At 34.4% G+C, this 14,199-nt stretch overlaps 1 protein-coding gene across 19 annotated transcripts in view; it reads left to right on the forward strand.

Annotated features, from left to right (window-relative positions):
* The window catches only part of MIER1 (MIER1 transcriptional regulator), a 56,421-nt gene extending 42,222 nt beyond the window's left edge, over window positions 1–14,199 (forward strand). For 8 of the 19 annotated variants that reach the window (XM_067726489.1, XM_067726500.1, XM_067726496.1 and 5 more), the window contains 4 exons: window positions 18–172; window positions 3,462–3,589; window positions 8,003–8,142; window positions 10,902–14,199. In XM_067726489.1, the coding sequence (XP_067582590.1) occupies window positions 18–172; window positions 3,462–3,589; window positions 8,003–8,142; window positions 10,902–11,230 (752 nt within the window). In that variant the 3' untranslated portion in view covers window positions 11,231–14,199. Of the gene's footprint in view, window positions 1–17; window positions 173–3,461; window positions 3,590–5,099; window positions 5,279–8,002; window positions 8,143–10,901 lie in introns of those variants that run through there. The other 11 variants (XM_067726490.1, XM_067726493.1, XM_067726503.1 and 8 more) reach the window with 3 other exon arrangements.

The following is a 14,199-nucleotide window of genomic DNA, read 5'->3' on the forward strand; positions in this document are numbered from 1 at the left end:
TTGTTTGTTATATGCAGCATTTGGGAGAATATTGCTTAACAGTTTCCCCTCCTTCCCCCGCCCCCCGATTTTGTCAGAGGAATTATCTGTTTGGACAGAGGAAGAGTGTAGAAATTTTGAACAAGGGTTGAAGGCCTATGGAAAGGACTTTCATTTGATTCAGGCTAATAAAGTAAGTGATGATATATGTTGTCTCTTTTATTAAAAGAAATTTAGTTAACCTAGATTATATTAAATCTTCTATTATGTTTTCTAATGTTAAAGGTTCAATAATGAATATTTTAATACACTGGTATTTAGAAAATTATAATAAGCATGCCTAGACTTCCTGGCATGTATTTGCTAAGTGACTGTTCTCAGTGTATGATATTGGAAGCCTTTAAGAATTAGACGTTTATAAATATGTTCATCAGCTTCTGGATGGGATGTGTGTATACACTGTAATTACTTAAAGCTATTTTCCACAAACTTGTTACAGATTTTTTTTAGGAGGTTCTTACTTGGAAATTTTACAGCATTTTTACCATGACATTATTTATAATTAAGATGTTTTTTACATTTGCTTAAGTCCTAAGTGGTCCAAAATCAGATACTTAATATTTAATTTGGTTTCAATTAAGATTTAATTTTCCAGAAGAATATCTCAATAAGTCAGCTTTATTATACATTATATAATTTTATAATTTGACAATTTAGCATAATTTATCATGCCATATGGATAATATCAATCACACAGTGTCAATGTATACCCAAAAAACCTTCATAAGTACTTGCAAATTTATTTTTAGGTTTAATTCTCTCAAACTGAAATCAGGTAGGATTTTTAATAGTAACTACACAATTACATAGAATAGAAAAATGTGTTCCTAGGGGATATTAGGACAGGCAAAATTAAAATCTCAGAATGTAAATATAGGGCTTCCCTGGTGGTGCAGTGGTTGAGAGTCCGCCTGCCGATGCAGGGGACACGGGTTCGTGCCCCGGTCCGGGAAGATCCCACATGCTGCGGAGCGGCTGGGCCCGTGAGCCATGGCTGCTGAGTCTGCACGTCCGGAGCCTGTGCTCCGCAACGGGAGAGGCCACAACAATGAGAGGCCCGCGTACCGCAAAAAAAAAAAAAGAATGTAAATATAGGAAATTAAGTAATTTCTAGGTTTATAAATATCACATTTTTAGCAAATATAAATGACAAGGAGCTTGGCTTTACATGTTTCCTTAAGGATGGTGTGTAAGATATGTGATGGCTTATCTAGGATGATGCTGAAAGTATCTGGGCTTATGTGGGCTTGCTTCTGAGGCTCTAAATAGTCTGTCATCACACTCTCCTATTTCATACCTCTGGATGTGATCCGATGGTATTCACTTGATTTGTTTCAACACATATTTAACAGTATCTATTTTATGTTCCAAAATAAAATAGCTGCTTACAAATCCTGTGAGTTCATTTTTCTCAATTTTGTTGTTCTTTAGTTTATTCTTGATTATTTTGTTGAATTTTGGTATTTGACATCAGGCATAATTAATAAGAGAAATTTTGAGTCTTAGCATTGATGTGAAAGGTGTATCCAAATCATCTTAATGTTGTATCCAACATGAAGGTGTTGTATCCAAATCATCTGATAATTTCCAATATAGTGAATACTCTATGAAAGGAGCGCATTATGCTAATGTCTGTTTCATGTAATGGCCATGCATGTTTCTGATTTTAAAAAAACGAATTGTCTCATGGTTGAAAGGGACAGCGTTGTGGGAAAGAGTTTTCTAGCATTCCTGCTTGAATTCAAACACTATTGACCAAACCATGCTGGATTATCTGTGGAGGGACCCTTGGGATGATAAGCTGATGTAACTGGCAGGAGCAGTCCTTTTTTAAGGAATAAGAACATATTAGATGACTTAAAACTATTAGCCAAAAAAAGTCTTAACATAGTATTGAAAATAAGACCTTGATTTCTTTATAAATATTTGGGATGGTGATATTTCAGTGTTACAGAAGTCATCCGACCTTTATATACCTAGTACACTAGTTGTTCCAGTGAACAAAGGGAGGACAATAATTCTTAAGAAGAAGACATTGAAGTCCAGTGAAAACATTAAGGCTTTGTTTTTACACCTGGAATTGAAGTTTGGATCTTAATCGTAGGTTGTATTATGCACACTTACTTAATTGAGGATTTTTCATAATAATGTTAACTTTGCATGCTACAAAATGTGTTTGTAATTTTTGCTTTCAGTAACGTACAGTTGACTTGACAATTGTCTACTAGAAATAAGATTCTAAAAAGGAGGCAAAAAACAGCTTGAGAAGATGACTGGGTTTTTAGTTTTTGTTTTTAAAGCCCTGATAGCTTTGTCTTAAAGCAACACAGGGCAGAAAGAAAAATATATGTCCCATAACAAAATAAGGATGTCATAAAATTGACCTTAGGTGCAGTCAGTCCCACCGGATCCCTTCTTCAGAATCAGAAATTTATGAGTTAAAGCATATTGTCTTGCATCCCAAACACTCATTCAGATACCTTTTTAACTCCTAGTATTTTATATGCATCAACCCTACCAGCTCTCTAAGCAAAGTAGCAGAACAGGGAATTTTGTCAACGTCAGTTGCCAATCTCATATGTTTAACATTAGTAAAGGGAGCCATTCAGTTGCCCAAATAGGTATAGCACAGTAAGCCACTGGAGTAATTTAGTAAACAAAGTATTAGCATTACTATAATAGCTTTTAACTCACTGGGGAATACTTTCAGCCTTTCTAGAAAGTAAGTAACTGAGTCTGGATCAGTGTTGGGATTAGTAAGAGAATCCTTTAAATGGGAATTTAAAGGCAGTCTCCCTAGGCGTTCTGTGAGTAAAAGTATTTGCAAATTGTTTATAACATTATTTTAATTCAAATGCCACTTCCAGACATTTTCAATAAAGGGGTATTTATTTTATAGTAAATGAACATATGATAGTCTCTTTAAAAGCATAATGCTATTGACATATATACACTACCAAATGTAAAATAGATAGCTCGTGGGAAGCAGCTGCATAGCACTGGGAGATCAGCTTGGTGCTTTGTGACCGCCTAGAGGGGTGGGATAGGGAGGGGGGAGGGAGACACGAGGGAGGGGATATGGGGATATATGTATACATATAGCCGATTCACTTTGTTATACAGGAGAAACACAGCATTGTGAAGCAACTATTATTCCAATAAAGATGTTAAAAAAAATTAAAAGGTTAAAAAAAAAGCATAATGCTAAATATCTGAAGACCTGTTGCCAGTGTATTATTTTTCTTAATGGGAGTTCAGAAAGAGTAATTTTTAACACGGCTGCTACAGTGTTGTATTTTGTAAGTGGTATTATGTATTACTTAAAGACCAGCTAAATTTGTTTTCAAACTTCAGGTATTTTTCATGAGATAACTCCTTTAAGGAGGAGATACTTGTTAAAAACAAGCATTTGTTTCTTATAGGTTCGAACAAGGTCAGTTGGTGAATGTGTAGCATTCTATTATATGTGGAAAAAATCTGAACGTTACGATTTCTTTGCTCAGCAAACGCGATTTGGAAAAAAGAAATATAATCTTCATCCTGGTGTCACGTGAGTATTTTTTCTTTTGAGTCATTTTTGCTAAGCTTTTCTAAATTTTTCTTGAGAAAATCGTAATTTTTAGAATCTTCTTTCTCTTGATAGGATAAAAGTTTACATTAGTTTCAATTTATCCATTTATTGACATCTTCATAGGGCATTTAGACTTTTCAGTGTATTATAAATACATTGTAAACTACAGTTCATCTTGAGACAGCAAATTTATCAAAGCGAATGTTAAGAGTGTATGTTTTCAGTAGTATTCCTGAGAGGAAATGGATCAGAACAGCTGTGAAGGCATGTTTTTGTTAAATTCTATTCCATTCAGTATAAGCGCATACAGTTTTGATCTAATAACACTGAGAGAGAGCAGTAAGAATAGGAGAGACTATCTTTTCTAAAACTTATAGGGCCATATGCCTAATAGAGGCCCTTTAAAGAGGAAGGGAAATTAATATTTTTCCTTTCCCAATCTATTTTTGATTCTGGGAACCAAAATCAGATTTGGATATAGATGATATCAAAGGGAAAAGACGTAGGGTTATAATAAGTTAGGTAAAATTGCATTTTCTTTTATTACAAAGTTTTTTATAGAGAGGTGCACATGTGCATGATGACTTCCCTTTCCCTAAATATTCTGAAACCTTTTCCTTTAACAAATAATATTTAATAAGTAATGTACCTTTAGCTAACTCCCAGTGATAGAGGGAGTATAGTTTATTATATCCTGTTTTTAAGCAAAATGCCTATATGTCTAATCCATTCCCCATGCACCAAATTCTCTTAGCTTCATTCAGTCTAGCTGTGGAATGAAACACTGTTCCCACTCCCACTAGCAATTTGTTACTTAAGTATATAGTACATAGAGTATTGAACCCTTCATTTCACGTGAGTTGCTCTAAAATGCTGACGAATTTGTTGTGGTGGAATTGACTTTACTATATACAAATTAACTTTGCCAATACCTTGAGTATTCCCTAATGTTTATGGAATAAAAATAATGCAAAGTTGTGACTTCATTTGGTCACCATGCACCACTGAAGTTCTTAAGCCTGGCCAAATAACTGCCTTTGGAAGATGTGCTTATATGCATATTTGCTTGTACTTTTCAAACTCCTAGGCTGCACTATTTCTTGGTCATGTTCATTTACAGGTGTCTCTGCTGGTCACTTCCTTGGAGGATCAAACACTCTAAAATCCAAAGCAGAATTATCTAAAAGGGAATAAATGGGTATGATTGCCCCTGGAAGTCATGAGACATTGGACTCCGTGCCTCATTCTCCCTTGTTCAAATCTCATAATGAGTAGAATTTTATATATAACAGTATTCCAAATTTTATATAATTGCTTACTGTTATCAATTTATAGTTAAATTTGTATTTATTGGTAGTGTTGAGGCACAGTGATGTAGAACTAGATACAGCTATCTAGTCTTCAGAGTATATCTTAAAATAGTCAGTTTTCAAGCTATTCTATAGGGAAAAGCAATAGTAACATCTTTCATTTTTTTCACCCATTTCAGAAATAATGTTCACACATGAACTACAGGCAATCTGTCGTCACCAGCAGTAAGAACATAAGAATTGCCATGCTGGGTCAGACCCATGGTTCATCCAGTTTTCTCTTTCAGAAAGCATCACCAAGGGAAGTGTTGTGGGCTGGCTTAGTTGGTCCTCTGTGATGTCAAGCTCAACAGGTTAGGTAGGGATGTGCTGCCAAACATTTTAGTTTTTCTAATAATCTCTCCGTAGCTTCTGAAAACTTTTTGAAGATACTTATATTTGTAACCTTGATTCTCCTTAAGGTTTAAGTATTCTGTAGGTGGAGTAGTCTCAGTTAAAAGTAATCCCATATCTTCTCTTTTCTCAGGCTTTAAGAGTTAACAGCATGTTCCCTGGTGTTATGGTAGGAAGTGAAGAAATGCTTTTCCCCCTAGACAAGAATAGTGTGTTTTTGTAGGCTTCAGTTATATCCCCTCCGGGGTCTTTTATAAAGTTTTTTGTTTTTTTAACTGAAAACTATAATTCTTTTACTCCTGTTTGTCCCTTTTAGCTGTGTTAAATCATCTCCTATAAGAAGCCACGACCAGACTGTATATTCCAGATTGGGAGAAATTGTGGTTTTCTGTAGGCATGAAGATATTTTTCTAGTTTGCTTCCAGGACCTTCTCTTTCTATTAATAGTTGCACTTTAAGTGACCGCACAAAACATTAAGTTAATGCCTTTAGACAAAAATTGGACTGAATTTTAAAATTTTCCCCCTTAGTCAGAATCAATAGTTAAGAGCAGATTATCCTGAAAGTTATTTGCTCATTTTTCTGTTACGTTGTTACCTTCCATTTGTTCACCAGAATGAAGCACATTGCCACTTTTCTGCCTATAAATGGCCTTTGAAAGATCCTACTGTGGATTCTGTCAGTTCACTACCTACCTGGAAGAATTGGTAGCCATATACAAATTGAAGATTTTGCTGTAACAGCCTTGCAAATAATTTTTTTCAAAGTAAAAATTAACTCAGCATAACTCGAACTATTTGAATGCTACTCCAGCCTCCTGTACGGTCTACCTGACTCTTCCTTTCTTAAGCATTCTGGATGCCATTAACCTTTAAGAAATAATAGTAATAAGTCTTTCACAATATCATTGTTATATTCAGAAATTTAAAATAATTTTGATATCTAGTCAGTTCTAGCTTCCTTTGCGTGGCTTTTAACATCCTCCATTACCCATTCCCACTATGCCAAATTTATTTCCAACAATTCTTCCTCATGCATCATCTGTTTCTGTTAGCTTTAGCTTCTGAAGTCCCTTTGGCATTGCATTCATCATGCTCATTCTGTTTCTGTGTGATTGTTCTGTAATGGTGAATGACGTAAAGCCAAAGAGATCTTAAAAGACCATGAAATTTCATTCCCTCCATTTATAGATGAGGAAAATAAGGCCTAGAATGGTAAATTGATTAGTTCGTGGTCATATATGTTTCTTTGATATGTGTTAGTTTGTACTCTTAACCTGTTGGAAGCTTCTTGAGGTCAGATTCTACATCCCTATATTGTAAACTACACATTTATAATGTATGTCCCTGTATATAAACGACAACGTGATCACGTAGTTTGAGATTAAAACTATAGTTACTAGTCTGTTCTAGACTGTTACCACAGACTGTCAGTAAAGTCCCAAAAGCCCTTCCGTGGTTTCCTTCTTGTCCACATTCTTACTTACGCCGCTCACAAAATTCTAAAAGATAGGATTTGCCTTACTATTTGTTATACTTATTCTGAGGGAATTTAAAAATAAATAAGGTATTTTGGTTTTTATTGCACTTCTCTGCACCGTGCACAACTTAGGCACTGGTGGTGCAGTGATAAAGCAGACTAAACTCCCTGCTTTCAGGGAACTATTCCAGCACAGGTGATGGCAGACTTTTTCTGTAAAGAGCTAGAGAGTAAATGTTTTAGGCTTTTGCAGGCGTTAAGTTCTCTTGCAACTACTTAGCTCTGCTATTGTGAAAAGCAGCCATAGACACTGTGTAAGTGAATGGATGTGGCTGTGTTGCAGTAAAATACTGTCCACAAAAATAGGTGGCCAGCCCAGAGGCCATAGTTTGCTGACCTTTATTCTAGTGACTTAATAGCACTTCATAGTTCATAAAACACTTCGCTACACATATCTTATACAACAGCCCTGTGTGGTAGATAGGTCATGTATGGTTACATGCATTTTATAGGTAAAGACACTAGACCTGAGAGAGAGAAGTATTTCGTTCAGATCTTCTAACCTCAACCCAATGTCACTTAACCACAAATGTCTTCCCATGCCATACAGTTAGGAATGACTTAGGGAAGGAAGTAAGTTCACCTCTAACAATATATGGGCAGATACAGCTGGCAGATAAGCCCAGGAACTTAGTGAGCTTACTATAGCTTAGCTCTAGCAGAAAGGTAACGTAGAAGGTAACAGGAAGGTAATTCATTATTAGGTCCTAATTTGTCTTTCAGGTATTGCCGTAGCCATCCAGTAGTCTTTATGAGCTTTACAGTTCCAACCTGTGTCTGTTCAGACATTCTTCTGTACTCCTCCTGATTGACATCATCCCTGCCTCTTCATTTACAGATTTTCTGATTTTAGTTGGGCCCCTCTGATCACTTGCCTACAGTTTTTAAAGTTTTAAAACTTCCTATAGGTCTCTAAAATTTGCTAGTGTAGAGGACTTACATATTTTTCCTACAAACATGTAACCAAAAGGAGCTTTTCCATTTAAATGTTCAGATACTGGTGTCATAGATGAGGCACTGGAATAAATGTAAGTGAAAATTAGGATATATTTGCTAATAAAGCCTTCTAAATTTAACTTAAGTCAATTTTAATTTTCAGCTGTTTTTAATATAAGAAAATAATTGTCTTATTATTTTACTTAATTTTAAGGGATTACATGGATCGTCTTCTAGATGAAAGTGAAAGTGCTGCTTCTAGTCGAGCACCATCCCCTCCCCCAACTGCCTCAAACAGTAGTAACAGCCAGTCTGAGAAAGAAGATGGCACTATAAGCAATAGTAATCAAAATGGTAAGCAACCAAAGAACACTTAGATTTCTTCATAGTGACGGGCACTTTTCTTTCAGTAGCTTGGAAAATTCAGTTTTGGTGTCTCTTAAACTTCCAAAGCAGAACTGAAGTCATAATTGTAAATACCAGATGAAACATAGTATCAGCATACATATATACTAACACACAGAATATGTACAAGTCAGTTGGAAAGAACTCCCATTGATATCACTAAAAAGTACATATAATAAAGTATACTATCAACAGTGACCATTTCTTTTAAGAAATTAAGAAAATAGCATCTTTTCTTATCAGGTTGGAATGTCTAGATATAAGTATTCTTGTTAAGTCTTAGACCGAAACTCCAGCCATTTTACATCAGAAATACACAGATATTTATGAAATACTTTCAGAGCTTATAACACTTTATTAGGAAACTGATTTAAGCATATAAACGAAAAGAAGCAGATAACAAGGGCCCTCTTTAAAATATTTTCCTCCTTGATAACATAATAACCTTGAAGGACGAGTAAAGATAAAGCAGGTGTCAGCCTGTGCATTAATATTGTACAGAAACATTCATTTTTATGTCCATGAAAAAGAGAAGCAAAAAGCATACTAATATGTTTGAGATTCAGATAGTGTTCTTGTTTAAAATATACAGTGGACCAAGGATCACTGAGCTGATCAGTAAGACCTAGTCAGAGAATTATCTTGATTTCTACTTTAATTAAAATAGTCTTAAGTAAGACCATTGCTAAGCAGAAAGTAATAAATCCTCCAGTCCTTTTTAGGAGGAAACTGGTGAATTAGAGACAAGCTCTGCACACCTGCATTCTGATGTAACAGCTTTAGGGGAGGGCCAGTGGAGAGCTAACCTCCCCCTGACAGAAACTAGAAGAGGAATACTGTGAAGAATTTGAACTTTGTTCTGATCTTTGCTCTCACACTGGCATTTAATATTACTGTGGTGAATATACTTTCTTCATTTAATGACTCCTCTCTATTCCCTCACTACTTCCCCTCTAAGAACAAGCCAAACAAATATTAGGGCCCAGCTGTTTCCTGATTCAAGAAGGTTCATTGACATGATTTCTAATGCCAATCACATCCATCCTGAAGTTGAATAAGAAGCTGAGACTGACTTTGGGACTAGGGGTGGAAACTCAGGGAGGCAGACGGTTGGTAGTACAGTCAGCCCTCTGTATCGATGGGCTCCGCATCTGCAGATTCAACCAACTGCATAGCAAAAATATTTGAAGAAAGAAAAAATTCCAGAAAATTCCACAAAGCAAAACTTGAATTTGCTCTGTGCTGACAGCTATTTACAGAGCATTTACACTTTATTAGGTATTATAAGAAATCTAGAGATGATTGAAAGTACATGGGTCATATGAATTTTTCATGCTCTCTTATTTATATAAGGGATGAGCATCTATGGGTTTTGGTATCCGAGGGGGTCCTGGAACCAATCCCCTACAGATGCCAGGGACTACTGTATTTCTCTCTTTTCTTATTTGCTGATAACACCAAATAAATTGTTTCCCTTTCTTTTCCTTCTTTGTTTTTTAACCATTTGATGATAACATGCAGTTAGCCAAGGAAGAGTGTTCATAAGTTACTTATAAATTACTCAGCCCAGAAGCCATTCACATCAGGTACAATTAAGATTTCCAGGTTTTTCAAGGAAAGGAAGGAACTTTGCAACCCAACTGTCTTTTTTTGTAAGGGGCTTTAATTCATGTCTTGAAATCTACTAGTGCTTTTTGACCTAATGAGAGTGTCACCAAGCTTCTTGTGCTTACTATGACAAAATCACTCCTCCACTGTCATATGGCACATAATCCCATAAGCATACATGACTTGAGTGCACCTTTGAGCTGGGGAAATAGTATATTTTATTGGACCAAAATGTGTATTTGAGGCTCTCGTTCTTTATAGTGAATATTTTTCAGAAAATTAAATTTAAATTATCTCCAGTGGCACATTCTATATTTTACATTAAGTATCTGCAAAATTTCTCCATTTTGCAGTCAACTCTAACATGACCTTTTGTCACTTCATTAGAGTAATTATACTCTTTCTTTTCTCAATCTGTTATGAAGGAATTTGTGTTTACTTTTAGCATTTTCAAGTGTACGCTTGGACAGTGCAAGAATTAATTTAACATTATGACAGAATATTTAAATCCGTTTAGATAAATATAGCATATGATCTTTACCCTTAAAGCATAATACCTGTAGATTTACATTAAGAATGAAAACATCATGTCATCCTGCTTTTTATATACGGCAGTAGAAAACTCAAACTTCTAAAGAAAGAATATAATTTTTTCATGGTTTTAGAAAGTTTTGGCCTTTTTGCTAAATCTGAATAACTTATGCATATCTTTGCTTTAACTCAGCTTATTTAGACTGCTGGATCCATTGCTTATTTGTTGCCACGTATAATACCAGCATGCTATTAATATATGCCAAATTCTGTTCTTAATTCTTTACATTTATTAACTTATTTAATCTTCACAGCAATCCTATAAATTTGTTGTTATCCTCATTGTATATGTGATGAAACTGAGGTACAAGAGAGTGCAAATAACATGCCTAAGGTCACACAGCTACTAAAGTAAATAAAGCCAGAATTCAAACCATATGTATACACAGATTTGATATCTCACTTGCTCGATAAAAAGTTATTTTACAGCTGTTTATAGCTGTGTTATAATAGTTTACAGATTTAGCTTTTTAATATTAGCAGTTTCATTCATGTTTCTTCCAACTTAGGGGTGTCATCTAATGGACCAGGTGAAACATTAAACAAAGAAGAAGTGAAAGTTGAAGGGTTACACGTTAATGGACCAACAGGTGGAAGTAAGAAACCACTTCACACAGATATGGATACTAATGGTTATGAAACAGATAACCTTACCACTGACCCAAAAATTGCCCATACGACTGCAAGAAATGAAAATGATTTTGATGAAAAAAGTGAGAGACCTGCCAAAAGGCAAAGGGTGAACAGCAATGGAAAAGAAAGTCCGGGTTCTTCTGAATTTTTCCAAGATGCAGTCTCACATGGAAAATTTGAAGAACTTGAAAACACAGACGACTAAATTTTACACTTATCTTACTTTCTTTGGAGTAAATTCTGGTGTGACTAAAGTTTTCAGGGTTGATGGGTGACCTTAAAAAGTTGACTTCCTTGAAGCAGTTGGTTAAAATTTGAATTGTCCTAACTTTAGTAAATAAGATTTCATAATTCTGCCTTTTGCAGACTTTTTACTTTAAAATTGTGAAGGCCCTTTTAAGGATATAAAACAAATAGTTTAGTAAATTTGAAAGATGTATCTGTACCTTCTCATTTGATGTATTAATCCTAAAATTTCACTACAAGGTACTTTTTGCTTAGTTTGATGGCAGAGAAGAAAAAAACAAGTTCAAATTTCTGATTAACACCAATTTTTCTGAGTTTCTTGAAATGTCTTTTATGACATTTTTCTTCTCCATACAAATTGTTATCATTATTAAGGAAACCCTTATGAATCCTGAAAGTTATGCTAGCATGATTTTTTTATATATAGAAGTTTAAAAATAAACCAAGTCAGGTTTGTATATGTAAAATTGTTGACATCAATGATGTCTTTCCATATTCTTATCTGGGCTTAAGAAATACATTCTGTATTTTTCCAGATTCTTTGTAGCCTTTGGAAGATTTTTACAGTACATATGTCTTGACTGAGCTGTCCTTTCTTAATACAAAAGCTTGTATAATTTTCTTAACTTGTACAGTTGGTAAACTTTTATGAGAGGAATTGATATTCTGAGTCTGTCAGCTTTCATTTTATTTTGCTAAGGTTTTTCTAATGAATTTTTAAGTGTTTGTGTAGTAACTAAGTCATGTTTCTTATATCCAGGTGGTAAAAGCATTCATAAAGGATTGTGAACATTTGTTTTTTTCAAGTTTCTACTTAAGGACAAATAGTTTGAGAACTCTGAAATTAAGCATGATACTTAGATCACATAGTTTGTTTTGCATTTGCTATAATTTTCAAAATTATTTTTGAATCAAGACAAAAGTTTAATGTTGGCTTAAGTGCTTAAATGTATCATGCTGACCAGAATCTTGTTCAGTTATTTTTATATGCATTACAAAATTTCCCATTTTTGCATTAAATAAACAGGGGAAAAGGTCAAGTGATACTTAGATGTTGGCACACACAAGGAGTTGGCAGGCAACAGTACTGATTTTATGAGGAAAAAGTGATAAAGTTAGAAGTTTTTAGACTTCCAGTTAACTATCCAGCTTTTCAGATTTGATAGTGTATTTCCAAAATGAAAATAAGATATTCAGTAACCACTGCTCTGTGTGATTACAAATAGGATCATCCATTTGCATAGCCTTGCAATAGTGCCATTTTATTTTTAGTGCAAAATTCTTGTTTAAAAAATGTAGTTTTATACAGCTGATAGACCAACCTATATCCAAACTTTTATAAAAGATTATTAACTATTGTTTTATCACACAGGCATACCCCAAATGCTTCTACTGATTCATTTTCAGCCATCAAAGAGCCAATGCCTTTTTAAAATAAATCTTCTGCGGTCTTGTTTTTAATGGCTCAACTGTCTAATGCAATTGAGTAGAGGTTTGCACTGAGAAATTGGTTTAGGCCTTATCCCCCATGAAGTATTACTATTAACCTATGTTCAGACTGCTTCCCTCCACCAATGTGAACAACTTTTTCTCCCCAAACAGTGTTAAAAGCCACTTTACAACACTTGACTTCATATGATGTAGATTCATTGTTGTTACATACACATCCAAGTAAATCAAAGTTTTGGGTGGAAGTGTTGAGAAGCGTGAACAACTTCTTGTTTTTGTTTTACCTAGAACATTAATTTATCCAGAATGGCAGCTTTTGCAGATGGTCACTATCCATTTTCTAAATCAGCTTTTATTATACGAATCCAAAGTGTCCTAGCTCTTTGTCAAAGGTGGTCTATAGAAATAGTGATGATGAACTTTAAGTTGTTGCAATATTAGAGTTGCCATTTTCACCTTTTTTTTGAAAGATGCATTTTGTTTGCAGGTTTGTGAAGTTCTTGCAGACTAACATTACAGGAACATTTTAAATAAATTCTCAGGCATGTTTGCAAATACGGCACATGTTGTATACATGTTAGGAAATTTTACTTTTCTTGATCTTTTTAAAGTATGCCTAATGAAAGACATTCCACTATTATAATACATAATGCTCAGCTTTTCATAGAGAAATATTTAATTGTATTTTATGTTTATACAGGTATTTCACACAGTACTTTGTTCTTCATAATGCAGCCACTATAACTTGATGTCATTGCACTACTTTAAAAATTTTTAGTAATACCATGAATTTAATTTGCTTAAGATTTAGTACATTTCATAACTCTTGAACTGTTGACAAATTGCATTGGGAAAAGAAGGCTTCGTTAATAGTTACTTAGTCTCCCTCACCCCATACCTACCCCCAGCAAAGCACTATCTATCTATCTATCTTCATTTGGAATGGTTTTCTGTTTTATGATGATGTGCTTTCAAAAGAGTTCAAAATTTGTAACTCAGTTCAACACAAATCTGTTAAGCTTTCAAATGTATTTGAAGTAATATTCAAATAGGCATTTAAAATTATGAATTAGATGTTTTAAAATTTATGCATAGTAATTTTGCACTATTAGGAAATTCCCTTCCCCTATTCCCTGTCTGCCATTCTGAATATGCTTATTAAAATATTTTTTTAAACATATTTGCCTATATAATGCTTTGTGAATGATTTTTATTAGATTGAATAGGTTTTAATTATAGATTTTAAGTTTGTATAATGCACACTGTTTACAATGCAAATATATACAACCTCTGTTCCTTCTGCTCCTAGACGAAGTGCGTGAACTAGTGTTTCGGTGGCTCCTGATCCCTTTGACCTCGTGGGTGAATGATGTATTTTTGTCTTTTTTTTTTCCTCCAGAGAGATCCTTTGGTCTGTGGACCTCTATTCACCTGTTTCTCTTCCTCTGAACTATTTAATTAAAAACATTTTGTTTCCTT

Source organism: Pseudorca crassidens, chromosome 2 (genome assembly GCF_039906515.1).
Source record: "Pseudorca crassidens isolate mPseCra1 chromosome 2, mPseCra1.hap1, whole genome shotgun sequence".
Lineage (NCBI taxonomy): Eukaryota > Metazoa > Chordata > Mammalia > Artiodactyla > Delphinidae > Pseudorca > Pseudorca crassidens.